At 47.0% G+C, this 27,093-nt stretch overlaps 1 protein-coding gene across 3 annotated transcripts in view; it reads left to right on the forward strand.

Annotated features, from left to right (window-relative positions):
* The window catches only part of LOC135911183 (uncharacterized), a 53,438-nt gene extending 40,470 nt beyond the window's left edge, over positions 1 to 12,968 (forward strand). For all 3 annotated transcript variants that reach the window (XR_010567241.1, XM_065443370.1, XM_065443371.1), the window contains exons 2-3: positions 11,006 to 11,073; positions 12,583 to 12,968. Coding sequence is in view for 2 of the 3 variants with exons in the window: in XM_065443370.1 (XP_065299442.1) it covers positions 11,006 to 11,073; positions 12,583 to 12,613 (99 nt within the window). In the remaining variant the exon portion in view is untranslated. The remainder of the gene's footprint in view (positions 1 to 11,005; positions 11,074 to 12,582) is intronic.
* Positions 12,969 to 27,093: the final 14,125 nt, after the last annotated feature.

Consider the following 27,093-nt stretch of genomic DNA (forward strand, 5'->3'; position numbering starts at 1 on the left):
GTCACTAGATTACCGTCTTTGGACATCCCGTTCATGTCGACTGAGTGCAGCTGGACCCACGCAAAATTCATGCTGTTACGCACGTCCCTGCTGCGAAATGTGTCAAGGACGTGCACAGCTTCATCGGTTTTTGCTCTTACTTTCGCCGCTTCATGAAAAATTTCGTGGCCATCGCACAACCAGTAACTGAGCGTTTGAATATAGTAAGGTGATAACGAGGCATCTGCGTTCTCGCATCTAATCGACCTTCCCACAACGGCGCCCATTCTCGCCAATTTGGATCATTCGGCACATACCGAAGTCAGTAATGATGCCAGCGGCCACGGAATCGCCTTAGTACTCGCACAACGCAAGCGCGGTAACGACCGTGTTATCGCTTACGCCAGCAGGCTCCTCTCATCCTCTGAGCGCAACTTTTACATCACTGAGTGTGAGTGCCTGGCCCTAGTTTCCGCGGTCGCGAAATTCCACCCGAAGTTATATGGCTGACTCTTTTCAGTCCTCAGGCACCATCACGCGCTTTGCTGATTGTGGTCAATCCCATTGATACCTTCCAAAGTGAGAGGATTTGAAAGTATAGATGATTGGCTTTAATTGCTCATGGAGCTATTCCTTTTATTTACCTGCATGTACGCCGAGCCGAAATTGACCTACGGTTTGCAGAAATAGTGAGGAATACTGTGTAAAAAGGAGGCTTGAGCTGTTACGGGTTCGTTCACTGCTTGTTTACATAGAGAATCCCGTCTCCCTCGGATTTGCTACCATGGAGTTTTCGAACAAAGAAGCGGGGGTGACAAAACTAGCATCCTTGTGGTTCTTTTGTTACAGCATATGCCACTTTGCTTACCTTGCTCAAATGCAAGACCGCTTCTCTTTCTTGTACTGGACCTCGACACTGATGCCCAACCTCTCCAACTGTTTTCTGACGCACGTCCACGGGAAGTACCTTTGCTGATCTGGATATAAATTTAAGCCCGAAGTACTTCTGTATCATCCTTGACTTCTGTAAATCTCTGAGATGGATAGTGCGTTTAGAAAATATTCCAAAATACTTCGTGTGACGTTGTTTCATGTTTTCGAGGCTATTTTGGCAGTCAGAAAGAAAAAGTTTCTCTTCTTAACTTGCGGGTTGAATAGGTAAAATTTTTTTCTTCGAAACACAAATGCCAGCAGCAGGCGGGCCAACGCCAATGGGCGCCGAGGCACTTCCTCGAGATAGAACGCAAAAATCAATGTGCAATCCACCTTCGAGAACAGCCTTCGACGCTGCTGTCTTGCGCGGAAAGCAATGATGTTTTCTTTAGGAGGATATACAGCGTGCAAAGTGCTATCGACTAATACGCCTGGAAATTAGTTGCCTTGTCGCGAAGTTGGCATTGCATTACATTGCAGCGACAGTTGAAGTAGAAATGTATTCGGCGTCATATTTGTTCCTCTAATTTATCTGATTGATACTAGACACTATGTGAGCAGGCAGGAGCAGTGTATTCGGTAGACATAAATTGTACAAAGCCATGTCAACCACCTCCGTAACGTTAGTGGCGAGCATTGAAAAAGCTGGCGATTGAGAAAACACCTTGTGTATGTGAAAAACAACAATCGCAAACGGGTTCACACTACCTTAAAAGCCCTGACGGGTATTGCGACATTGGGTCGGGAAGGGGGTCGGACTCTTGAGGCAGACGTAAAGGAGACGAAAAGCTTTATAGACAATGTATACATACAGCAGGTAATAGCGTACAGGAAGCGGTCCCGATTAGCACATCAGTTCAATGGGGCCGCTGCTGGCGACTCTCCATTCTTAGAATGGGCCAGTTTTAGCCTAAATCCTTTTGCTCATCCATCGTGGGCAGGTACGACGCTGGGCGAGTGCTGACGTCATCCGCGTCGCATTATGCTTTCGTCGCAGCAGCAGTCGGCGCGGCGCGCCACCGAATTCCTCAATTTGACGCAGAGAAAAGTGTAGGCAGTTCCTGGAGCATTGCAGGTTGTCAATCACAAGGCCAACCACTTTAACAGAATGATCGAGGGAAGCGGGGGGAGGCGGCCGTTAATTCGATGATGGGCGTGCAGTGTGGCACAACAGCACTGCCACCCCCAGAAAATGCATCCAGAAGTAGAGCTGTTTGGCGCAACTCAGGCGATTGGATGTGCTAGTTGAGCTACGTCGTTTATTGACTGGAGAGACAGGCCTTGCCATTTTTTCTGAGACTGGCCTTTCCTGATGCTTGGCGCTAAGAAGCTTCATTGGAACGACTTAGAATCAACAACGCCAAACCACTCCGAACAAAGCAAGCACCCTTGGAATGCTCTTCAAACCAGCAGACCAATATCACCCAACAAACAACTTTATGAGATCTAGCTACGCTAAACAAAACAAAGAAAATGCTTTGCGAACCGCACTAGACATGTATCCGAGAGAACATTTGAGATACGGACCTTTCCCTAGTTGTCAAGGCGTTGAACTAGTAATCAAATCAGAATATATTTGTAAACAATTATCGACTGTAATGCGGGTAGGCTAGTAAAGACTGGGTTCCCAAGGAGGACTAAATTCTGTCACCGAAAGGCTGGACGCAAAGGGTTCGCGTTACTAATATGCGCGGTTGGGTGCCGCTCCTCAAAAGTAAGCAATGACATGCCACAACACAACCTGTAACTGAAATAGCCCTCCCCTTAGTGGTGTCTAACTGGACCCAGCAAAACAAATCCCACATTTTAAACAGAAAAACGGTTCTAACAAACTAACAAACAAATACGCCAACCCACGCGAACAACATAAAAACAAATGGGTGTCAAAATTGTCTACTGACACTACTACTGCGTACGGTCCACGAATGAAGTCACAATCAAAATGAGGCCTTTAGGCTGGTCCTAGCCTACATGCGCATAAATGCAACAAACAAACGAAAGCACTGACGCCCTCTTTACCCAAGCTTGCAGCAATCACGTTTTACTAAAACAAAACAACAAAGAAACAACATTTCTGTTCATCGCGAACACAAAGGACCAAGAGCCTGAAATTTGGAGGAATGGAGCCGTCCAATTACCTCGTACTCATCCCCAAACCTGGCGAAACACCTCGCGTTGACAACTTGCTTACATACTGTGCGGGTAAGGCAACGGAGCGCGCGGTCCTGAATCGACTCTCCCGGTTCCTGGAGAATAACGACATTTACCCCCACAGTAGGCTAGAATTTAGGACAGGCCTATCCACACAGGATACCATGAAATTTGTTAAGCATCAAATCATATACAACGACCCTAGCGACACTCGCGACGGTTTGGGACTTGATCTGGAGACTGCTTTCGACTACGTTCTACATTAGCATAGTCCAGCCTCGATATCTCGGCTCAATCTGGGTGAGAGATTTTACAACTACGTTAAATAGGAAGTAGGAAATAGGAAATAGGAATCGATAGGAAGGCTACCCTCCGGGTGACCGATCTCGAAGAGAAGCCCCCCACAGTGGTCAGTCATTTCCCCCTGTTTATTCAATATAGCCATGGTCGTCGACACCTTAGCAGAAAGCTTCTCGACATTGAAGGTATCAAATGCATGCTGACGATATATCTATATGGTGCACAAGAGGCAGTGACGGTCAGGTTGAGGGAGCCTTACAGGAGGCCAAAGGCACTATCAAAACCTATCTCGAACCCACCGGTCTCAGATGCTCCCCCTTGAATTCGGAGCTCTTACTGTACAGACCCAAGGAAAGCGGTTTAATGCCCAAGGGGTGGACATTGTTAGAAGACACAGACATTAACCTAGATACAAGAAACGGTTGCCGCATACCCTGAGTCGATTCAATCAAGGTCGTGGGCATGATCGTTGAGTCAGGAGTGATAAATGGCAAGAATATAGGCAATCTGATTGCTAAAACTGAAAGCGCTCTTCCTTTATTTGAACGAAAAAACCAGTCAAAAACACAAAGGACAAGAGGAGAGGCTCACACCACAACGACTGGACTATCGACTGAGGTTTATTAGAATCGGTGTAGTCCCAGCAAGGCCAGCAGAGCATGCGCAACTGCATCATCGCTAATCATATAGCATGAAAAGACTAGAAACGTTTCTATCGGGACCGACTTAGGAATTCAAATTCTTTTTCATGTAAGCGCACCGAGGTTGTACTAACGCAGTCATCACCTAATAAACTGATGTAGTACGCTTCCAAGATTTCTATTAGGCGATGACTGCGTTAGTACAACCTCGGTGCGCTTACATGAAAAAGAATTTGAATTTCTAAGTCGGTCCCGATAGAAATGTTTCTAGTCTTTTCATGCTATGTGATTAGCGATGATGCAGTTGCGCGTGCTCTGCTGGCCTTGCTGGGACTACACCGATTCTAATAAACCTCAGTTGATAGTCCAGTCGTTGTGGTGTGAACCTCTCCTCTTGTCCTTTGCGTTTTTCACTGGTTTTTTCATTCAAGTATGTACCAACTGGCCCAGATTTCAACCCTTCTCTTCCTTTAGTTCGGAGGGTATCAAACCGGCATCATGGACTGAAGGAGGATAACCTCATTTGACTAATGCATGCCTTGGTTCTGTGCCACTTTACATATGCGGCAGCCGTGCATCGATGGGAACAGGCAGACCGGGATAAATTGAATGCACAGCTGAGGAAGATTACTAAGAGGATTCTCGGGTTACCTGTTTATCCTCGTACAGAGTGCTTAATGCAGCTTGTCATTCACAAAACTCTGCAAGAGATTGCAGAGGCCCAGCAGCGCGTACAGCTAAGTCGCCTCACTACAACGAAGGCAGGGAGATCCATCTTGCAGGAACTCGGAGATCACCCCTCGAAAGTAGCAGAGTTATCTTACGTTCCTCCGTCGATTCGTGAGAACATTGCGGTCGCGCCCATAGCTAGGAACATGCGCCCGGTTATAATCGCGGTAGAAGGAGGCCAAGAGCGGCCAACCTCCTTAGGCAAATACAGAGTGATCAGCTACAGGTCAGCTTTGTGGACGCCGCTTCTTGTAAAGGACGTCTGGCGTTCAACATCGTCACTATCGACGATCGGCAAGGAATCACCAATGCTGCCTCGGTTCGAATGAGGGACTCCGAAATAGCTGAACAAATGGCTATTGCACTAGCCCAGCTTTATAGCTGACGGGATGTCATGTATAGTGATTCAAGGTCTGCAGTCAGAGCACTTGAAGAAGGCACCGTTTCGAAACAGGTCCTCAGACTACTTGGGGCCAAGGCAATCACGCACCACTTCATTTATTGGTTTCCCGCACATCAGAGTCAGATAAAGGGTGCTCCTCCTAACCTCAATGTGTCGGCTCACGGGGCTGCGCGCGAACTTGCCAACCGAGCTACCCTCGTCCAATCGGAAGCCGACTCCCCAGAGAACAGGGATACGCCCTCCACCTACAACGAGATTACTAAGCACTACTATCTCAGCCGTAGAACCTACTTTGTTCCTTATCCGCGGCTCAATAGAGCTGAAGCATTAACGCGGCATCTACTAGAAACGAATACGTATCCCAATCCGCCGCTCTTACATAAAATCTATCCGGATTCTTTTACCAATGCTACCTGCTGGGATTGTGGAGAAATGTCCACGTTAGACCCCATGCTCTGGTGGTGTGCTCGGTCACGCTCTATCATCGATAACAGCTCGGCCAGATGGGAGGCAGTTCTCCGCAGCCCTTTTCTGGCTGAGCAACTTTGGGCTGTCCAGCAGACCCACGATGCGGCCGAGAGGCTCGGTCTTCCTGTTTCCATGTGGGAGCAGCCCGCTTCATGAAGACTCATGATCTGCAGGACTTCATTAAAGCTGTACCACACCATAGCATGTCACAAGGCGTTCAAGCTTAGTGACGGAGCATGAAGGAGTATCTCCCTTAAGGCAAAGTTCATTTGCAGGAAAGGAGATCACACATGCATATTTTCCGAGCGGGAATTGATTTACACTCGCACATCACGTGCACAACTGGTCAATAGAAGGAAACCTGCCACACAACTATGGTGCCCCGTAAGTAATTTTTACCTTCCGAAAATGTTTAAATTTTTAGGGGTAATGCGGTTTGCCGAACAGTGAAGATTTACTCTAGCTATACTCTCAAACGCCCGCATCACGTTGGTAGTGCCGCCATGTTGAATTCCGGCAGTGTCATTTCCTGCGACGTCTTTATTTTGGTGTGATAGGGTCGTGAAAGCGTCGTTCGTTGGGCACGTAGGCCCACCTTCCGCCGCAGGCTGCTCGAGGGGACACTGCCGAAGCATTCAACATGAAGCACGCTCATGATGAGTGGACCTTGATGTTATCTACTTTCGCCTTGGCTGCCTTTATCTCATCTTCAAGAGGTCCGAGAGCGACAAGCGTCAGAGCGACCTCATCTCCTGCTTCATCGCTAGCGCTTCGCTGAACCATGATGCACATTCGCACTTCTGTCACGGGATCAAAATTGGGCGAACAGCACATTCAATAAAGTGCGTAACGCCTGAACGCACGAAGGAAGGGGCAGAAAGATGTGAAAAAGAACGATAGAAACGTGGCCAGCACCAGAATAAATACAGCATGCATTCTAGTGCACTGTATCAAAGCTAACCCAATCTACCCACTATAGCGTAGCAAAAAACGACTGTACATAGTTTCTAGACCAATACAAATTGCTGCTAAGAGCGAAAAAACCTAAAATTAATTAAACTGATATGTGCATGATAAGCCATCAACAATTTATTAATTTCGGGGGTGTGGGGGGGTTCTACAGTAGCTAAATGTAATCCAAATACGAAGCTTTTATAAATATTTTCTCTCTTGCGGCTTTAACAACCAGCGCTTTTTTCTTGCCGCGTTCATCTGAGGAACCGCCTAAGGAAGTTAGTGCAGTGCCGTGTATCATCGGCGCAAGTACTTTCTGCAAAGCATCCTCCAGAGTAACAAAAGGGGTTTTGCTGCAAAGGACTTCAGGTTTGCCTGTGTATCTGGGTTTTTACAATGCCTTGACACCGCTGAGAACAAGTTGGATTTGCGGCATGTGAATTTTTTTGAAATAATTTATTTGCCGACGTGGGCCACGCCTATTCTAGATTTTCGCAATAGCCTAAGCTACGGATTTAGCCCGCTCCGGTTTTCAGGCGACAGCTTTACTAACCACGTCGAGCCGAGTATCGCCATTCGCCAGCACTTTGACCTTCATCTGACCGCACCTACGAAGCCTTGGCAACACGCCGCACTGATCTCTGCCGCTGGCGCAAGCTTGCCGCATGCGCTCTCCGCAGCTGGGTTGCCGCCTGACCACGTGACGCGCCGGGCGCCTGGCAAAAAGGAGCGCCGCGTTCACCTAGTCAGTGTGGGCTTGGCCATGGATGATAGTTAGTTCGGACCGTCTTCTCTGAGCGTTGCACGGGAGCGGGAGGCTTCGAGCCGTCGCCGCCGAGCGGCGTCTATCACCCCGCGAATATCGCCTGGCTTGCTGTTTCAATGGAAAGGGTCCGGAATGCAACAGACGTCGCACCTTGAGATCAGTATAGCGACCGCGTTCGCACCCTCTCCTTTTGTGCTTCGACGCTGCGGATTTTTGCGGCGTCTCTTTCCATGTCTAGCACTTGCGCTTTCCCTGCGGCACAACAGGCATCGCACCACTGAACGATGCGCGTCTATGCAAGCCTAATCACTGACATGTCTAGCCACTGACCTACGCTCAGCTATCATACCTGGCTTAGCGATGATCCTATACCTAAGTATGATGACTCCAGCTAAATCAAAAGTTAACGAAGTGAAACCAAGAATTAACCAGGCTAACTAAGCCAAGCTTTCCCTTCGCATATCCTGTGTTAGCTAAGCCGCAGCCAATTTTGCCTGCCTCCGAATGCGGCCACTCTTGGCCGGTAATCAAACCCGCAACCTTGTTCTCTCGAGTAGAGCGACTTAGCCACTGATCCATCAAGGTCTGTCAAACTTAAATTATGGGGTTTTACGTTTCCGAAACTACGATATTATTATGAGGCACGCCGTAGTGGGTCAGTTCTGATTTTTCCTAACGTCTTGTTGGTTGGCGAGCTTGACCCGTCTCGTCTTGCTGCCCAAGTTCATCTTTTTCGGCTTGTGCTTTCGTCGCTTGCCCTTACAGCGGCTAAGGAAGCTGGCAATCTTGGCACTGTTACTCCCAGGTACTGTGCATTTTCGTTGCAACAATACCACTCCGGGCAACAAGACCAAGCTGGGCTGGATTTCTGTCCTTCTGGCAGAACATGAGCGCATCTGAAGCCATCTCAGCTAGCTGACTCGCCCTGCGGTATCTCCTCCGAAGGCTCAATTTTATCGCTGCCATCGAAATATAAAAGGACCACTATGAGCCACTGTTTCCAAAGTGGCCTCTCTAGACGACGAAAGAACATACAGTCACACAGCGTTCGCACAGGCACCACAGCATTTTTTATGCGTCCTCATATAGCAGCCATCGTCATAGGCGGTTTGTCCCCGACGGGCTCGGCATTGTCGCTATCATCTTGGCCTTCGCAATTGGCCTGACTAAACAAATCAAAATGCCTCGACAAAGCCTTTTTAGCGTCATCGTAGTCCCTATGTGTCTCACCAAACAGGACTTCTAAAATACACGCGACGTTAGAAGGGAGCAACAGCATCATGCTCTCAGAACAGAAGTCCCGGTTGACACCAACTTCTTCATGCACTCGATCAAAACTTGAGAAAATTATAACTCTATCTTCGCTGATCTTGAAGGCGTGGTGATAGCCTCTGGCTCTTTCTCATTTAAGTTCTTGAATTTCCTGTTCAAGCCTCTTCATATAAAGAGCCTGCAGTCATGCTGGCTCTCCTGCCTCGTGCTCGCGCTTCCTGCGCTTTTCTGCTTCTTCACGCCGACGCCTCTCACGTCTCCCGCATTCCTTTGCCTCCAGCTTTCGCGCAACAATCATTTCCCAAGCCTCGTCAGCTTCCTCAACCGTAATGTCTTCTGCCTGGATCATGTCGAGAGTGGCTTTCTTGGCTTTTGCGGAGCCGGCGGAAATGCCAAACTCCTGGCAATGTTGATTGACGTCCTGAACTTGGAATCCCTCCATCGTGATCTCGTTCCTCGTGATACTTGCCCACTAAATTTTCGCTTACTTCAATATAGAATCGACTGTTTAAAGAAAGTAAATTAGTAAGTCATATGCCATCGAAATACAAATGACTCTCCTAACATCTGCCTGTGCCGCAGAAGATCTGCCTTTGTCTCAAGACCTGAAAAGAAAGCATCAAGCACTAACCCAGCTAAAGTGGCTGACACCGGTCGGTCTCGTAGTGGCAATCCAGTGGTGTAGCGGCCGCCTTCGAGACTCCTACCTCGCAGCTTTCTATTGGTTGTTGAGATACTGGTTATGCAATCCAATAACTTCAATCGACTATTGTGACTCGGCGTCCAGGATGAGAGATGGACTCTTGGAGCAGACGAAGAGGAGACGGAACCCTTTATACAGCATATGCAGATATAGAAGGTAATAGCGTAGAGGTAGCGGTGCTGAAGAGTCCACCACACTGGCAGGGCGGCTGGTAGCGATTCTCCTCTAAGAATGGGTCGGTTCCACCTTAAATCTATTGCGCGAGCCGACATCGGCAAGAACGATTTGGGGCTGGTGCTGACGTCACTCACGCTGCATTCTCTTTTCGTCGGAGCAGCAGTCTTGTTGAGGCATGCCACAGGTATCCCCATTTCGGCGCACAGGAAGGGGTCGGCAGTTCGCGAAACTTTGTTGGTTGAGAGCCACAAGGCCACCTACTTCAGAAGAACGAGAGAGGGGGGGGGGGGAGAATGCGCTGGGAGCCCTCGTTGCTTCGATGATAGGCACGTAGTGTGGCACACCTCCGGGTATCTAGAGATGACACCCCATAACATGGAAACCATGAGTAAATAGTGTAGTGCCAATATATTTGAAAAGCAAGTATGCCACTAAGCACAGGATGCGTCTGAATTCCGGGAGAAGCGGCCGCACGAAACCGCATGACACCACACTTCCCTGGCTGGGAAAAATATGTGCCATGAGTCGATGAGTAACCAGCATCATATACCAAAGGCTATCCATAAATGGATTGGATGCTTTCAGTAAAGATATATGCGTAATCAGTTGTCATGTACAACAGTATTCGCTTCACTCCCCTGGAATCAATAGATGGGACTGATAAGCATCACATTCGGTAAAAGCTTGCTAGACGCTTAAAATAAAGCAGGCACACCTTGCGTCAAACGATTGCATAACAATGGTAATCGGGTTAAAAAAGATGATAGTACAAAAAACATAGCTTACATTTAGATTACGCTGAAGCTCACGTGGAGAGGAATTTTGGGAAGAAAGGTCGCCATGTTTCCCTGTTATCATTTGTTCGAGTTTCAATGGTGGACGTTGTTTTTCTTCTTGTTTTACCATGAGGAAATAGGAATGTGTTGTTCGTACGCATTAATATGCTGGTCTTATCGCCAATGCATAATTTGATTTGCTCTTAAATAAAGTTACAATGTCGTTAGCTTTCTACAAACGAGAAGTTGAACTGCCCAAAAAACTCTTCAGCCCGATTCTAGTTAGAGGCTGAAAACGTTTGAATCCTCGGGCGCGAAACGCACAAATAATGCAAATATTTTAAGCACTAAGCCCAGTCCTCATGTTGTATTTTACAGAACGAATTTCGTTAAGCTCTTATAATTGTAATTATGTCACTTGTGAGATAAACACTTGCACAATACTTTGAATATCCAGCCTAATGTGTGTCACAGGGCCGTCACACTGTAAGCATATCAAGGTTGTGTTCAAATATGTTTCCGGGCAAAATATTTGGAACTTCTCGTGACGAGTTCTTAATTTGTTGTTGCAAATGCACAAATACTAGCAAGATTATTCATTAGGAACTTCCAAATAATTAGAGTTCGCACATATATTTTACAAGCTGAATTCAATTGCGAAAGCACAGCAGTAGATAAAGGTAGAGATAAGACATGAGTGTATTGTTGTCGTACGAATAATATTTTTAAAATATCGATACTCTTTTTACTCAGCTCTCAAGTCGAAGACATGGACGGCTTGCTTGGGAAATGCCTCTTCGTGGTGATTGCTGTCACACTTGGTAAGATTACGCAGCCAAAGAAGGTATTGCGTCACTATGATGTCGGAGGGCACCCAGTGGAACGGAGATGGCGAGAAGGTTTTCGAAATTTTTTTGTAGACAAGCTTCATTTCGTATGCATTCGGGGTTATATGCAGAGATGAAAAATTAGATTTCCCAATGCTTGCCAAAAAGAATAGCACTTCCTGGTGGCAGATTCCCTCGTTTGCAATGTACAGCTGAGGCGTTCACTACCTTTTACTGTTATTTGGTATCGCTGTAATGCATTTAGAAACTTTCATGGGTTCTCTAATATACCTGAGCGAATGTTATTTTTGTTCTTTCAGTGAAAAGTAAATAAATTTGCTTTTTGCCAGTCAAATAGGGGGGTTGCGAAAAAACAATTCATTTGATGCTGTCAGTAGCCCTTTCTCTAGATGGTTTGCATGATTCAGTTAGAATGATTTGAGGTGTTCCTTTACGTATAATTTCTTGGCTACTCAGTAAAGTGACGTTGTCAGTGAATTTTGAAAATATGCACTTTGCAATTTTGGTTGCAATAGAAATTAAAATCACCATGAAATGTCTAAGCAAATATAGGCTATTCATTACACATCGCATATATATATCATTAGCTTGGTGCAATTCAATGGTCATACCTCGACACTAACACTTTTCTTTACATATGATTAGTACAGCTTCCTGAGTACCCGTTCATACCGTCAAGCAGGACAGACCAGACACACGAAGAACGTAAGAAGTTTTACTGATATAACACGAGCTGCGGCACAGCCGGCTGCACAACAGCAATGACCCCCTTGAGCCACACAGGCCTTTACTTTTATGCGCTGACTCAGGCATCGTGCATGCAGAGACTGCAGTGAAGGTCGGCAGGCGAGCACGATTGGTACCCACGAGGGGGCGCGCTCCGATTGATATCTGTACAAAAGTTGTTCCGTTCGAACAGTCAATATTTAGTGACTGTATCTATCAGCGTTCGCTTCCGTGCAGAACCTTTATTTCCTCGTTTTGCAAGTGTGCAAAAAGGGAATCCTCAAGCGGGAGAGAACGCCATCACATAAAATTAAAAGAACATATGGTTCGCGTTCTTTCTTGACTGCGATTCGTTACTCAGTGTATCTGTCTTTCGGAGCCTATGATACCCGTGACAAAAATGACAACTTGTACGAGCTGTCCTTACATGACAATTTTCTGTCTGCTTACAAAAGCTGAATTTTAAATAAGACTGATTCAATAAATTTTGTGCGAATTTTCGAGAATAAAGTACTCTGCATGATACTCCAACTGCCAAAATTGAAAACTGATGGATCTAAAAATCAAGGCTGTATACACACACACACACACACACACACACACACACACACACACATATATATATATATATATATATATATATATATATATATATATATATATATATATACACATATATTCCAGTCGTCGCTCTTTATTTTTTTCACCTGTGGGGTGAAACAAATGAACCACCGCCTTTGATTTTTCACTTTGCAGCTGCACTGATAATGGTTCCAAACGAGGCTGAGGCAATTCCAACCTTCGTCATGGACGCTATCGCAAAGGGCATTGGACGAAATGAAGACAATGTCGAGTAGCGCAGCATCAGTCTTTGCGATAAAATGGGGCCGATCTTCGTTCTATTGACGACGCCTGCTTCGTAACTGAATAAAATGAATGAGGCAAAGACTGACCTGGAAGGAATGAACGGATCCACATCATTGAAGACAACTTTTGTCTTTTGTGCCGTATGCCAATTTTTGTTAAATTTCCGTTCGTGCAATCGCTCTCAAGCGCTGCTATGCATACATTTCTTATTCTGTGCTTTCGTCGCATTTCAAATGAGACTTTCTTTATTAAAATATTTCATGTTCTGGTTTTAACTGGCTTGCAATTCTTCTCCTGTTATACGAATATTTTGCACATAATTTACATGAACAACAGCGTCGTCGCATCGCATGACAACCCAAGTTAATATATTAGACAGGCGAAGACTGCGCATTGGAGGCACATGTAACGCTTGAAAGCGAATAATTTTTTGTAATGCTTACCTAAACGTATTCGCTATTCATTGATCATATGCAGCCGAATTCAATCTTCAGTTATTCATTTCTAGTACAATTTTAGAACGAGTAGCTTTGCTAGGATAATTCGCGCAATTTTTCATTCGTGGTGCTATGCGGTCTATTGTGTAGATTGGTTGATGGTCGCTTATTGAACTTGGGATAGAAAGACGCTGCGTGGAAGGGCGTGAGCTATAGAAAAAATGCAATTAAAAAAAAAGGCTTGGTAGAGGGGGTGGACCGCCAGTCCTGCGGTGTGCGGGGAAGGAGTTGCAATATGATCACTCGCTCCTTTGTTTGTTAGTTCCTTCGCTCATTCGTTTGTTCAATCTGGTTATTCGCTTGCTTTGGCAATCATCGTCGATGGCACCCACACAATCTTTTATGAATGGCACGGTTTATAAATATGCAGCATGACAACCCCACAACAAGCGTTTGCGTTTCCAGTCCGCTGGCAAACGGCAACTTTGTTTGCAAACGGTGCGCATTCTCTACGGCACTGACGCTGGTACATTCTCCATTTTCGACGCAGGCGCACGGCGCCTTGGCTAGTCAAATACAGAGGAGTGGTCGCTATATCTACAATCGCTGTCGACCCAGCTTCACCAATACTGAACAAACTGTTCAAAGTAGAAAATTTTCCATTGTTATATCGTTCGAGAAAAAAATGTCGTAATTTAATTGATATTTCATTGAAGTCTTGTTCCACAATCATTGAAATATGGCCTGGGTAAAATCGCAGAATAGTCGTTGAGCTATCAATGAGTCATTTTTTTAATAGCAATTGTATGGACACGCCAAGAGAAGGTTCGCCGTCGTCATATAGGCACACATTTAGGTAAGTGGGTGCTAGTTTTCTTTCTTTATGGCCCTTTTGACCAAGACAAGCACAGCACAATGCACATTAGGACAACCATAGTAAATAAAGTCCAGGAATTCTGGCCATCCTCCTTCAAAACCTCATGGCAATGCACAAGTGTAAGTCAATGCAACTTCTTTTACCTATATTTCAGAATATTGGCCGAGGATCAGAAAGTTTAACTGACTACTACGTGGCGTTAGTCCCTTCTAACAACTTACGCACTCATGTAACTTATGGACGCAATATTAGCGGTGTTAAAAGTGTTTTGATCAGGGATGGGGGATGAAGTCACACGACAGCAGCAAATTGTTTCGAGCCCTCCCAGCAGAGGGCACATTGATTTGAAGAAGCGCCAAATCTATTCCTTGAAGCTATTCCATGGTAGAGGGAGGGTTGTACAGTCTGTTTATAGGCGCAGGTTTTTGAGAGGCAGCCGAGAGTGCAATGAGTGGGCACGTCTTGGGCGTAAGTATCTATGGTTTTAGGGGTGTGGGGTGCACGCGTATGTGAGCGCGTGCATGTGCCCCCGTATTTGCGTTTTCATGTGCATGAGTGTGTATGTGCGTGTGAAGGTTCGAGCCGTGTGTGCATGCCTGCATTTGCGTGTCCGTGCGTGTTAGTGCACATGTGCGTGCGCTTCCGGTGCATGTGTAGGCGCATGTGAATGTGAAGGTGAACCGACGTGTTTTCGTGTCTCGGTATGCACGCGTGAACAGAAATGGCTGTTTCTGAGTGCATGGGTGTCTGTGCGTGCGTGTGGTAGAGAGAGTGTGTGTTTGCATTTGAGAGAGCAAGATTGCCCGTCAGAGAGAGCGAGAGAGAATGTGGGAATCTGTGTGTTTGAATGTGTGTGAGATAGAAAGATAGTCTATGTGCAAGCGAGGAAGAGGGAGTGTGTGTGCGAGGAAGAGCTGTGTGTCTTAGTATATGTTTGCGTGTGTAAGACGGAGAGAGAGGGTGTATGCGAGGGAGAGAGGGCGTGTGTGTGCGAGGGAAAGAGGATGTGTGCGCGTGTGGATGAGAAAATAGTTTACGCATGCGTGTGCCTCTGTCTTTACATTTGCATCCAAGCGAGTTCGTGTATGCGTGTGCGCATGCCTACATTTGCATGGACGGGCGTGTGTCAGTGCATGTGTGCGTGTGCTTGCGTGTTTGTGGTGCGTGCATGGGCAGGTGTGAATTTGTACGCGTGCGAACATCTTTGTTTGTGTTTCAGCATGCATGCGTGTGGACATATCTGTGTTTTGTATGAGCATAGATATCTGTGCATGCATATTATGTGCGTGTGTAAGCACCTGCGTGTGAAAAAGAGAGGGAGAATTCCTCCTTCTGTATGTTGCGGGTGTGTGTTTGTGGGTGTGAGCGGACATTTTCCGGCTTACACCTACCCTTGGAAACATGTCTAGAGATCATACAAGACGATATTTAGGCCCACAAGACAAGAACGAAGTGGCCACAGCGGCCACGTTTCGATGGGTGCGGAATGCCAAAACTCCCGTGTACTAAGATTTAGGTGCACATTAGAGAACCCCAGTGGTCAAAATTTCCGGAGTCCTCCACAACCGCGTGCATCATAGTCATAAAATAGTTTTGGCACGTAAAAGCCCATAATTTTTTAGAGCATTATCTCTTTCTAAAAGCGAAATATACATAAAGAGAAAGTTCCTATGACGTTAGTATTGCCTCCCTTGACCGGAACGGCTCACTCAGAAGCCGTTAATCTGTTCACCTTGGCTATATTGCTTCTGTCGGCAGCAACGCAATGTCACGAGCACAATGACGCGTTAAATAGGCACCATCATTGAATCATGTATTGTTTCTGTGACCAAGCAAGCTTTCGACAGCGCACGTTCGCTGCCGCATTGAACTTCCAACTTTTAACGGCTTGCCTTCAAAAAAAGAATGCGAATAAATATCGAGAGTCGTCTGGCCGCAAGGAACATGCTCACCGATCCGTACTATAAACAAGTGAAAGTGTAAAATAAGGATTTGCAGTAGCGTTTTCTGAATAAGCTCTGGAAGAATTATAGAATATCACAAAATAAAGGAAACCGACTTCTCGATGTTAGCGACGATCTTTTTCCACGTCAGCTACGGTTTGGAAGAGTGTTTAATTCCAAAATATTTGTATATAGCGTATACAGACGCATGTTTACTATTATAAATTCGATCAGCTACACTATCCCGATGACTGGCTTGAAACTACATATTTGCGTTAGCCCCCCATGATAAATTATTTATTGGTTGGTTAATTAGCGTAGCTACTTGAATTATGCACACAACTGCTCAACGTGCTTCGAATTCGGAGGTTACTATCTGAACGCTCGATTGGTAGCAGTAGGGTCAGGAAGATATACATTGTTCTATTTCTTAAAATTTGAATAAAGTCCAGGAAAGAACTCCAGGCTTTTCTGTCGAGGAACCCGTGTGGGTTTCCTACGTAGCAATTGCTACGAACGGGTGGATATCTGATTTTCTCTTTATTCATTACTTCTCTCCACCTTGCGAGTTTCCGCAGAACTACTACGTCAAACACTCTTAAAATTTGGTGTTGTTGAAAAATATCGCCAGTATACACATGGTTCAGTACTCTTCCGATGGAGCAGGTTTGATTACATGGACAGGTATTTTTACCAAATTCAAGTTAATGAACTTGGAACACATGTGCCCAACTGCGCACCTCAACATTTACAATGAACTCTCTTATTTCGTACAAGAAATCCCTCAGCGCAGCGTTACATCACAAAAGCTGTGCGGCGACGAGACGACGACGAAGAGTCTTTTGATACAACAGTGTTCTTTCTAGCTCCGGTTTATTTCTGTAAAAAACTAAGTTCATCCGCTGGTCCTCGCTCCCTGCTCGGTCGAAATGGAAGTGGACGACCCTGCACGTCTGCCTACGACGGCGGCGTCAGCGGTGGCCACCTCCAGGAAGCGGATCGGTCAGCAGAGTGACACCGACAGCGAGGACACCCATGTCTACTCTCTCAGCAGTGAGGACACTTCCGATTACAACTTCCAGCTTGTGCAGAGCCGCAGAGCGAAGAGAAGAAGCACCACGACATCCTCATCGTAAAGCACGCAAACAGTGAGATAGACGCAGAGGCCAGACGCCAATGCCATCATAATTGTACCCCTGCTTCCCAACGTCAACATGAAGCTACTTAACAGGCAATCTGTGTCGATGTCACTGGAAGCCCTGGTGCTAAATGAAATATCGGACATTCGAGTGAACACCCGATAAAATCAACTGGCGGTTGATGTTCAACATGCGGCTGCTTTGACCACTCTACGCAGCGTAACGGACCACGACGGCACTCAGGTGTGCTCTTACATCCCTATGGGATCTGACGAAGTCACCGGCGTTATCTACGACGTAGACGTCGCCATCATTAATAACGATTTGCCGATTCTTATCAAGCCAGCCAATGATGAGGTCATTCTTGATGTTAAGCCGCCAGGCAGTTCACTCTGCGTGAAAATAGCATTCAAGGTTAAATATATACCCTATATACCCTCTCATGTTAAGGCGGGACACTTCAGACATGCAGTGCGGCCTTTCATTGCAAAACCTCTTCAGTGCCGCAAATGCATGAAACTGGGGCACGTGAGCAGCGTCTGCGAAAATCAGGCAGCATGCCCCCGCTGCGGAGAGCCGCACGTGCAGATAAATCTGGCGCGACTGTAATGAAGTGTTCAAACGGCGGAGGATCACATGAAACTTCATCGAAGAAATGCCCACTTATTAAGAAGGAAATGACCATCTTGAAAGAGACGGCGAGAGATCATTCATCTCATCGTGAAGCTGCCGATAAAATCACGAAGCGACGTTCACGTCGCCGGCGCTCCTCAAGGAAGGCTCCTCAATGAAGGCGCGTGCCAGTTCCTACGACACCACCTCCTCCTCCCCCACCCAGTCCAGACAATGTGGAAAGGACCGGGAAGAGCAAGTCCACTGAGAAGACCACATGTGCCAAATCTTGGCCGGCTCTATCGAAACCACAACATTCACCAACAGAATCACAGAAAACTTTCGCTCAACAACCCCCGACATCTACTGTTGGCGATTTGTGCGACCAAGACAGGCATGTGGCTGATATGCTGCAATCGCTAAATAATACAATGCCCATTATACTGAACAAGCTGCAAACACCAGCAGCTCGAAGCGCTCTGCAAATACTGGATGCACTAAATCCAGTGCTTGCTAGCATCGTTTAAGCATCATGGCTCGACCAATAGTCCCCTTCCGCACAGAACTTAAAAGTGTGTCGATCTTTCAGTGGAATGCCATTGGACTAAGGACCCGCATATCAGACTTTCGCCAATTCATTTTCACAAATCGCTTCCCCATACTGGTCATTTGCGAACCAAATACATCAACTCCACTCAGACTGTCCAGTTATGAATCTTTCGTCTCGTCCACATGCGGTGCGAGCACGAAAGTGATCATCTACATCCGCACGGCCTTGACATAAGTCGCTAACGCGGTAGAGCCTGATGACGACAATCAATATGTCTGCCTAAATGTCCTGAAGAAGAATGTGTCATTTACACTAATTGGAGCCTACATATCCCCAGCGTGTCACATTGACGGCGAACGACTTAAGAAAATATTACTAATGAACAATGGCCCCTGGGTGTTTGCAGGTGACTTCAACGTGCATCACCAGCTATGGGGAAGCACTAACATTGACTCCAAAGGCAGGAGTCTTGCCTCCTTTGCCGCCGACTATGATTTGTGCTGTATAAATGACGGCAGCCCTACATTTCTGCGATGCACGACCTATAGTAGCTGCTTCGTATTAACTTTGGTGTCACGGCGCTTTGCCTCGAGCGTCCAATGGTTTACGGACCTAGGAACACATAGTAGCGACCATATTCCAACATATATCAAGAATAGAGGAGTTCGGCAACGCTCATCTACTTTCTTGCGTACGGTTGATTGGTCAAAGTTTAAGAAGGATATGGATGACACATTTCGGGAAGGCCTTTCACGCACTATCGAAGAAGCAATCGCAGAAGCATTGAAAACATTCATCTGCTCGCTTGCAAGGTCAGCAAGGCGAGCAGACTTGGACATAGAAGTGGAGAGGCTACGTGCGGCACGCCGACAGACGGAGAGCAGGCATCGGCGCACGAAGTCCGTCTTGGATCTGAGGGCATCACGACATATACAAAAGAAATTCCCGCGTCGCATGGACGAACTGGAACATAAGCGATGGAAAAGTTTCTGTCAATCGCTTGATCCCCGAAAATCGCTCTCGCATTTATGGAGAACCTTTAGGGGTCTTCGCTCATCTTCACATCAAAGGAAGCCCTTCGCTGCTCTCGCCCTCTACCAACGCCGATTGGAAGTTCAAGTGGCTGAAGAGTTCTGTGCACAGGCTGCTGGGTCCGTGGCCATAATTACTGACGCAGCATTGAATGACATCCCTAAGGCACGTGTACCCGAAATAAACGTGATATTTTCACTCGATGCTCGATGCTGCGTTGGCGACCTGCAGGTGTTTTTCGTCACCAGGACCTGGTGGCATCACGTATACTGACCTATACAACCTTGTACATGACGCACGTGATGAGCTGCTCAACTACTACAATGAGTCTTGGCAGAACAGCGTCGTTCCTAAACGATGGAAATCGAGCCGCTTGATCCCCATTCTGAAACCTGGAAAGTCTCTGCTTGAGCTATCATCATATCGTGCGATTGCGCTATCGAGCTGCGTGGGCAAAGTAATGGAAAGAATGATTCTCGCTCGCTTGGAATGGTACTTAGAACGATTCAACATCTATCCGGACGCCATGACAGGCTTTCGTCGAGGTCGCACGTCCATTGACAACGTCATTGACATCGTAACATAGGTCCAAAATAAAAAAAGCCTCAAGCGCCCATCTGCTGCACTTTTTCTAGATATAAAATGAACATACGTCAACATCGCCCATGAGGCCATACTGAACTCACTTGAGGCTGTTGGAGTTGGTGGCCAAATATATAAATGGATTCAGGAATATTCGACTGAGAGGCGCTTTTTCTTACAGACCGAAGGCGGCCCAACTTCAGACCGTTACATCTACCGTGGTGTGCTGCAGGATGGATTGTTGAGCCCTATTTTGTTCGACCTCATCCTGCTAGGACTAGCGGATTACTTGCCGCAGACAGTTCATGTCTCAATATTCGCCGACGACATTTGCATCTGGGCCTCTGCGGTGACTCACCCTCAGCAAAGAGCCAGGCTTCAGCGGGTGGCAGCCATAACGGCGTCTTATCTCCGAGAACAATGCCTCAGTGTGTCTACTGACAATACGCATTACTTGGTTTTACGCACAAACAAATGTCATTGAATCCTGTTGCCATCAGTGGTCAAGCTGTATCTTATGTTAAGACGCATCGCTTTCTGGGCGTCATCACTGACCGCAACCTCTCGTGGAGCCCTCAATGCGTCTATCTGAAGAACTTAGTCTCCATTGCTCAGGTGTTCAAATTTCTCTGCAGGGAAAAATACGGTACATTTGTCCATTCTATGTTACAGCTGTACAGGGTTTTGTTTCTCGGACTCCTTGGTTACAGCTTACCAGTGTTGTCAAATGCATGCAAGGCGAGCTTTCGCGCCTTGGAGAGCATACAAGGTCGAGCCCTGCGCACGCGTTTAGGGCTGCCTAGTTGCACCTCAACAGCAGCAACGATTGCCATCGCGGGAGATCATATAATCCAGATACATGTAGCTGTCGACACTCTCAGAGCGCCCATTTGCCATCTCTCAAGAAGCCCCGACCACCATGTGGCCTCCCTACCAGTCGAGAGGCCTCAAGCGACCTTTTCACGAGTGATTAACGCTCATCAAGAGTGCATACCGGCACCTTTTACACCGGCGGCGAAGCCTTCCTCCCTTCTGTGGTGCCTGCGAAAGCCTCAAATAAATTTTACTCTTCCTGGAATTACAAAAAAGTCCAATCATCCAGCTCTCTGAAGCAGCTCTGAAGCAGCTTACGTTGCTATTACTCCACTAGACTTATCATGACCACATTCATGTATATAGCGATGGTTCGACCTCACCTACCAGCTAAACTGCCGCATTCTTCGTTCCAGCCAAGAACGTTATAGTTAAATTCAAGTTGTCGCACACGACCACATCTACATCGGCAGAACTTGCAGCTCTCCATGCTGGTATGATGTACATCAAGGAAGAGCCAACAGAGAAATGGGTCGTGTTTTGTGACTCTAAGCAGCCCTTCACAGCATCAACTCGGCATTACATCACAGAAGCTACGAGCAGATGATATCTGACATCAGGGAAGTGCACCACCATGCTCTGGAAAGAGGACACCACAGTATATTAAAATGGATCGCTGCTCACTGTGTCATTGTCGGCAACAACCTAGTTGATAAGGCAACTCGGTGTGCCCACGAAGATATTAAGACGCGTCCAACATCTTTGGCGAGGTTGGACGCTGCCAGAGAACTTCGCCTACTTGCATGCAAGAATTCACAATGTCTCCGGATTTCAACTGCCTTCAATTGCAGATTACGTAAACTGGACTCCACGCTATGGCTACAACTGCCATCTAGCCTTTCCCGCGGCGAAAAAAACCTTGTTGTGTCGCTTGTGGCTGGGAGTGGTGTTCACGAACGCATACTCCTAATGTATGAGAATGGCCAAGAGCCCGATATGCGACTCCTTTGGGTGCGAGGAGACCATCGAGCACCTATTGTATACCTACCCTCGCTACGATGTCCAATGCCTCTCTCTGTAGGCCACTATACGCCGACTGGACTCGAGACAGTTCGCCGAGTAAAAGACACTCGGACCGTGGCCACACCCTTCACTGGCTCGAAAAGCGATTCGTGCACTAGTGCTGTACTTGAAGTGCACCGGCTTAAGAGACCGTTTATAGTGTCCCTGTGTATGGTGTCCATCCGACACGTACTCAGTGCTTACTCTCTCCCTTTCTTCCTCTTTCGATTACCCTTTCACCCACCCGCAGTGTAGGGCAGCAAACCGGATGCTGTTCTGGTTGACCTCCCTGCCTTTCCTATCATTGTTTTCTTTTTCTGTGCGGGGACATTGTCTGCACTCCCGTATATATTTAACAGCATTGGTGGCATGAAGCTTGAGGCATGAATCATGAAGAAAGAACAGGCGAGATAGATAGATAGATAGATAGATAGATAGATAGATAGATAGATAGATAGATAGATAGATAGATAGATAGATAGATAGATAGATAGATAGATAGATAGATAGATAGATAGATAGATAGATAGATAGATAGATAGATAGATAGATAGATAGATAGATAGATAGATAGATAGATAGATAGATAGATAGATTCCTTTGTTTCTCTCTCTTCATAAAGCGTAACTACTCGTCAGCAAGGAAACAACCCAACATTCTATATACGTTTAGTCAGGATGAGCGATGATTGACTCTGGGCTTGTGAAAGGCTAGCGCTACATCTACATCGCTAGCGCTACATCTCCTTTATCCTACGTTCACACCCTCTACGCCAAGTAATTGTTTGGCTCCGAATTCCTCTATGCACGCTGATCAGTGAGCTAACAAGGCCTTCTTAAGGAAGCAAGACAGAATGAAGTTCTCCGGGTATAGTAAGTGTAAGAAGACCAGCAAAATGCGAAGTGAACATCTCTGCCCTTGCGGGCAGCAGCACGAACGACGAACGTTTCTGGATTTCTTTAAAGCGCAGCGCTCACGTAACGAGGTTTAAAAGTTCTGTCGTTTTGTTTTTACATCATTTTTGTCTTCCCTGCCGGACCCTGTTCGATATTAAACCTGGTTCGAGCTCCACACAGACAATGTTGAAGGTCGCTGAAACCCCGTACCCGTAAAAAAATGGCCGTATCCCCAACAACGCGCATTGATTACATTCATGCGGTCTTGCTTTGTAGCAGCCGGGAGTTTCCTATGTTGCACCCTATTTCACCAGACTTTCTTTTGGCACGTAAAAGCGCAGAAAAATGTATTTCAAGAAAGGCGCTTTTTCACAGCTTCATTGCAGACAGTATGTAGGGCGCACATACAAAATAACCAAAGAAGTTGTCGCACAATGATTGACGATGGTAATTCGATCAGCATTTGAGCAATGTTGTGATATATCCCATTACCAAAATCACGTTACGTAGCATCTGTACTGAACTTTCTGATATTTCAGTTAGGTCGGCTATATGTGACATATATCGATATTCGGCGTATGTGCAAGGAAACTCAGTAGCCAAGGCCAGCCAAGATTATTGTGACATGACAGCGACTCATGACGCAGTGACGATGATTGAATGACGAAGGAATGACGTCGGTGCAACCGCAAATACGGTAGGATGACGACAGCATAAGGATAATGAGACGAGAATTCTCAAACAAACATACCGGTTGAATGACGACATTGTGATGACGGCATGAGCGCTCAAGATGTTCCGGCGTCTCGAGGACAATATGACAACAACGGGATGATAAACGAGCAACAATGACGGCGGCATAACAACGGATGACTGATAGTGATTTTCTGGCGGCGGTGCAATGACGACAATTGCAAAATGCCAGGGCACCTATACACTTATTATGACTTGTGAATGCGAATGCATTAATGCCGAATTCAAAGCCGCGAGACGGTGCTTCGAGTTGTTAACTCTACGTGGTCAAGCCAGAGTGTTGGGGCGCTTGGCCAGTAACACCCTTGGCGTTTGAGCATGGAGTCGTATATTCAAAACTCCCTACCGCCAACGTTTTTCATTTCGAATTTACTAGCTTTTTTATACATTTCTATCTTTGTAGCGATTACCGAGACGTAGTTGGAATGCCGGCGAGAACATGCGCGGACAAGGAACGTGTGGATAAGACAGGTTTCAAGAGTGAGGTTGACGTGGCTTCGAGTTGACGCCCTCTCCCCTCACGCAACGCCTGCTCAGCAAGCGGGGCAGAAAATGCTCCCTTTTGCCCGCTCTGCTTCGTTGAAGGGCGCATGTGACGTGGTGCCGCAGCCAATGGGAATTTAGGTGCCGTTTAGTTGTTACAGATGCTAGATGTTTACCTCAATTGATCACTCCATGCTTTCGCGTAAAAATAGCTCTCGGTGTCGAAATGACGAGCATGTTGCCTAAAGTCGCGTACTCCAATGGACATGTTTTCATGAAGGTCCCCACGCAACAAGAACGGTACATAAATATCATGAGCCAATCCACTCTTGAAGCTGGACGACCAGTTAAGCTATTTAGAATACGAACCAGAGAGAGCACAGAATTTTGAAAAAAGGTACGCACACATTTATTGTCCTAATCTGGGGTCATCGCAACTATAGGTACGCACGCACATTCTCCTATCTTCTCTCTTGTTAATATATATATTCCATCATATTCGCCTATGGTCTGGAATTCGACGACAGAGCTGAGTCTGGCATAGACCATGGAGCGTGGAATGGAAGAACCCCATAGGGCCACCACGGGGGAGCGGAAGGAAAGGAAGCTAGATACGGAAGCACTTGAAATGCCAATAAAGAGCGTAGATATGGCCGGCGCGGACTGGCATTTTGGGCTATGTTACGATCAGAAGTATGAACTGACACTTTTGTCATTTTGTGTTTGCGTTGACACTTCATTTTTCTGGTGTAGTTTTGTTCTCACGCCTAATGGTATTTTCACCACTCGACTAAAAACCTCCGTTCTTACCCTTATGGCTGAGACCACTTTCGGTCCCAGATGTGAGGAGAAGGAGGAGGAGGAGCAACATTTATTAAAAAGAAAGGACAAGCAGGTGTTTTCTGCTTGTGCGGGAGGCGCCCTTAGTCCAGGGCTCCTGCGGCTCTTCCTGTCTCCCGGGCCCGCCGCACCAGTTGCTGCTGGTTACGAGGGTCCCAACTAGTTAGCACGGCCTCCCACTGCTCAGGTGTGGGGTTGGGTATTTGCGGGGCCGCCTTCACGTTGGGGCACGCCCATGTGGTGTGATATAGCGAGGCGTATTCATTACAAAGGGGACATTTGTATGAATATAGTGTAGGGTGTATTGCGTGTAGTCTGCTTAAATGGGGGTATGTGTTCTTTTGTAGTTGTCGCCATTTTACGGCATCTTCACGTGAGAGGGTCTTGTGTGGAGGCGGGTATTGTCGTCTGTTCAATCTGTGGTGTTGTAGTATGCCGTTGTATTGTAAAGGTACGGGCTCCAGGGATGCGGCCGTATCCCTCTCATGTGGCGCCCGGGAGGCATGAGCTCGGGCTACAGCGTGCGCACGCTGATTTCCACGGAGGGACTCGTGTCCTGGAGTCCACACTATTTCAACGTCCGGGAATTGGGAGGCTTGTTTGAGGAGTCGGTGGGCGATTGAAGATATTCTGCCTCTCGCGTAGCTACGGCAAGCCGCCTGGGAGTCAGTAATAATTGTGACGTACTCGTTGGTTGGACTAGAGGTGATGGCCAATGCGATGGCTGTCTCCTCCGCTACGAGGGCGCTGGCAGTGCGGACCGTCATCGAGACCACCTCTTGTAGGTTATAGTCGACAACGCTGGCCGTCATGGCTGCTTTTTGGGGGTACTGCGCAGCATCTGTGTATAGTGTGGTGGGGAGACTGCCATATTTTGTCTGTAGAGTTTTTGCGCGAGCTTGGCGACGATCGGCATGATGTTCCGGGTGCATGCTTCTGGGGATAGGGGCTACCTTGATGTGTTCCCGGAAGTTGGGGGCCAGATGAATTGCTTGTTCGTGGCCTTTGCCGTGTGTGGGGTAGCCTAGGCGCGCTAGGACTGCTCTTCCTGTTGGTGTAAGGGCTAGTCGTTCTCGTTGGCTTGTGAGGTGGGCGTCTATAATTTCTCTTATATTATTATGGACTCCTAGGGCTTCAACCTCGAGTGTCGCTGTTCCCGGTGGAAGGCCGCGTGCTTGCTTGTAGGCTTTCCGAAGAAGTACGTCTAATTTATCTAGTTCCTTGGGAGTGAGGGTCAAGTACGGGGCAGCGTAGGCAATGCGGCTGATTATCAGGGCCTGGACGAGCTGTATAATGTCGTCTTCTTTCAGTCCGTATTGTTTGGTTGCGATACGGCTGACCATTCGCATGATTTGGAAGGTGGTCTGCTTGAGACGTTAATTGGTGTATGCGCCTCCGCCGTCCTGTTGTATGTGGAGTCGGAGAATGCGGACGCGGTTTACTGTGGGTATTTCTTTGTCGTCGAGGGTGAGTGTGATGTGGGGTAGTTCATTGAGTTTTCTTCGTGATTTCTGTCGAACGACTAATAGTTCTGATTTCTCGGGGGAGCACCGGAGACCACTTGTTTTTGCATATTGCTGGACGACGTCGGTCGCTTGTTGAAGGGCGTCTTGTTTCTCTCCTTCGGAACCAGTGGTGGTCCAGATAGTGATGCCATCGGCGTATATTGCATGCCTGATTCCTGGTATTGCGTTGAGTTTGTCAGGTAATTTCATCATAGCAATATTGAAAAGGGTGGGTGATAGAACAGCACCTTGTCGGGTTCCTTTGTTGCGAATAGGTAACGTCGGGGTTCTGAGTGAGCCAATGCCTATTGTGGCCGTGCGGTTGCTTAGAAAGGCGCGTATATAATTGTAAGTATTACGACCACAGTTCGTGAGGCTTATGTTTGTAAGGATGGTATGGTGAGCCACATTGTCGAAAGCGCCTTTGAGATCGAGTGCTAAAATCGCTCCGGTGTTGTGCGGTGAGATGTGTTCAAGGACTTCTTCCTTCAGCTGAAGAAGGATGCCGTGGGTAGAAAGGTGAGGCCGGAATCCGAACATTGTTTCGGGAAAGAGGTCGCTGGATTCTAGGTAAGGTTGAAGCCAGTTCAGAATAACATGTTCCAGAAGCTTCCCTAGGCATGAAGTCAGTGAGATTGGTCTCATATTTTCTAAGCAGGAGAGTTTGCCTGGCTTCGGAATGAGAATGATGTCCGCGTGCTTCCAGTCTGCTGGTAGCGTACCCGCTTCCTACTGATGATTAAAGAGGTCAGTAAGAGATTGAATGGTGCCATCATCCAGATTGCGCAGGAGCTTGTTATTTATTTTGTCCTTGTCTGGGGTGGTGTTTCGTGTGAGTGCATGGAGTGCTTGTGGCACCTCAGTGATAGTGATCGG

Source organism: Dermacentor albipictus, chromosome 5 (genome assembly GCF_038994185.2).
Source record: "Dermacentor albipictus isolate Rhodes 1998 colony chromosome 5, USDA_Dalb.pri_finalv2, whole genome shotgun sequence".
Classification (NCBI taxonomy): Eukaryota; Metazoa; Arthropoda; class Arachnida; order Ixodida; family Ixodidae; genus Dermacentor; species Dermacentor albipictus.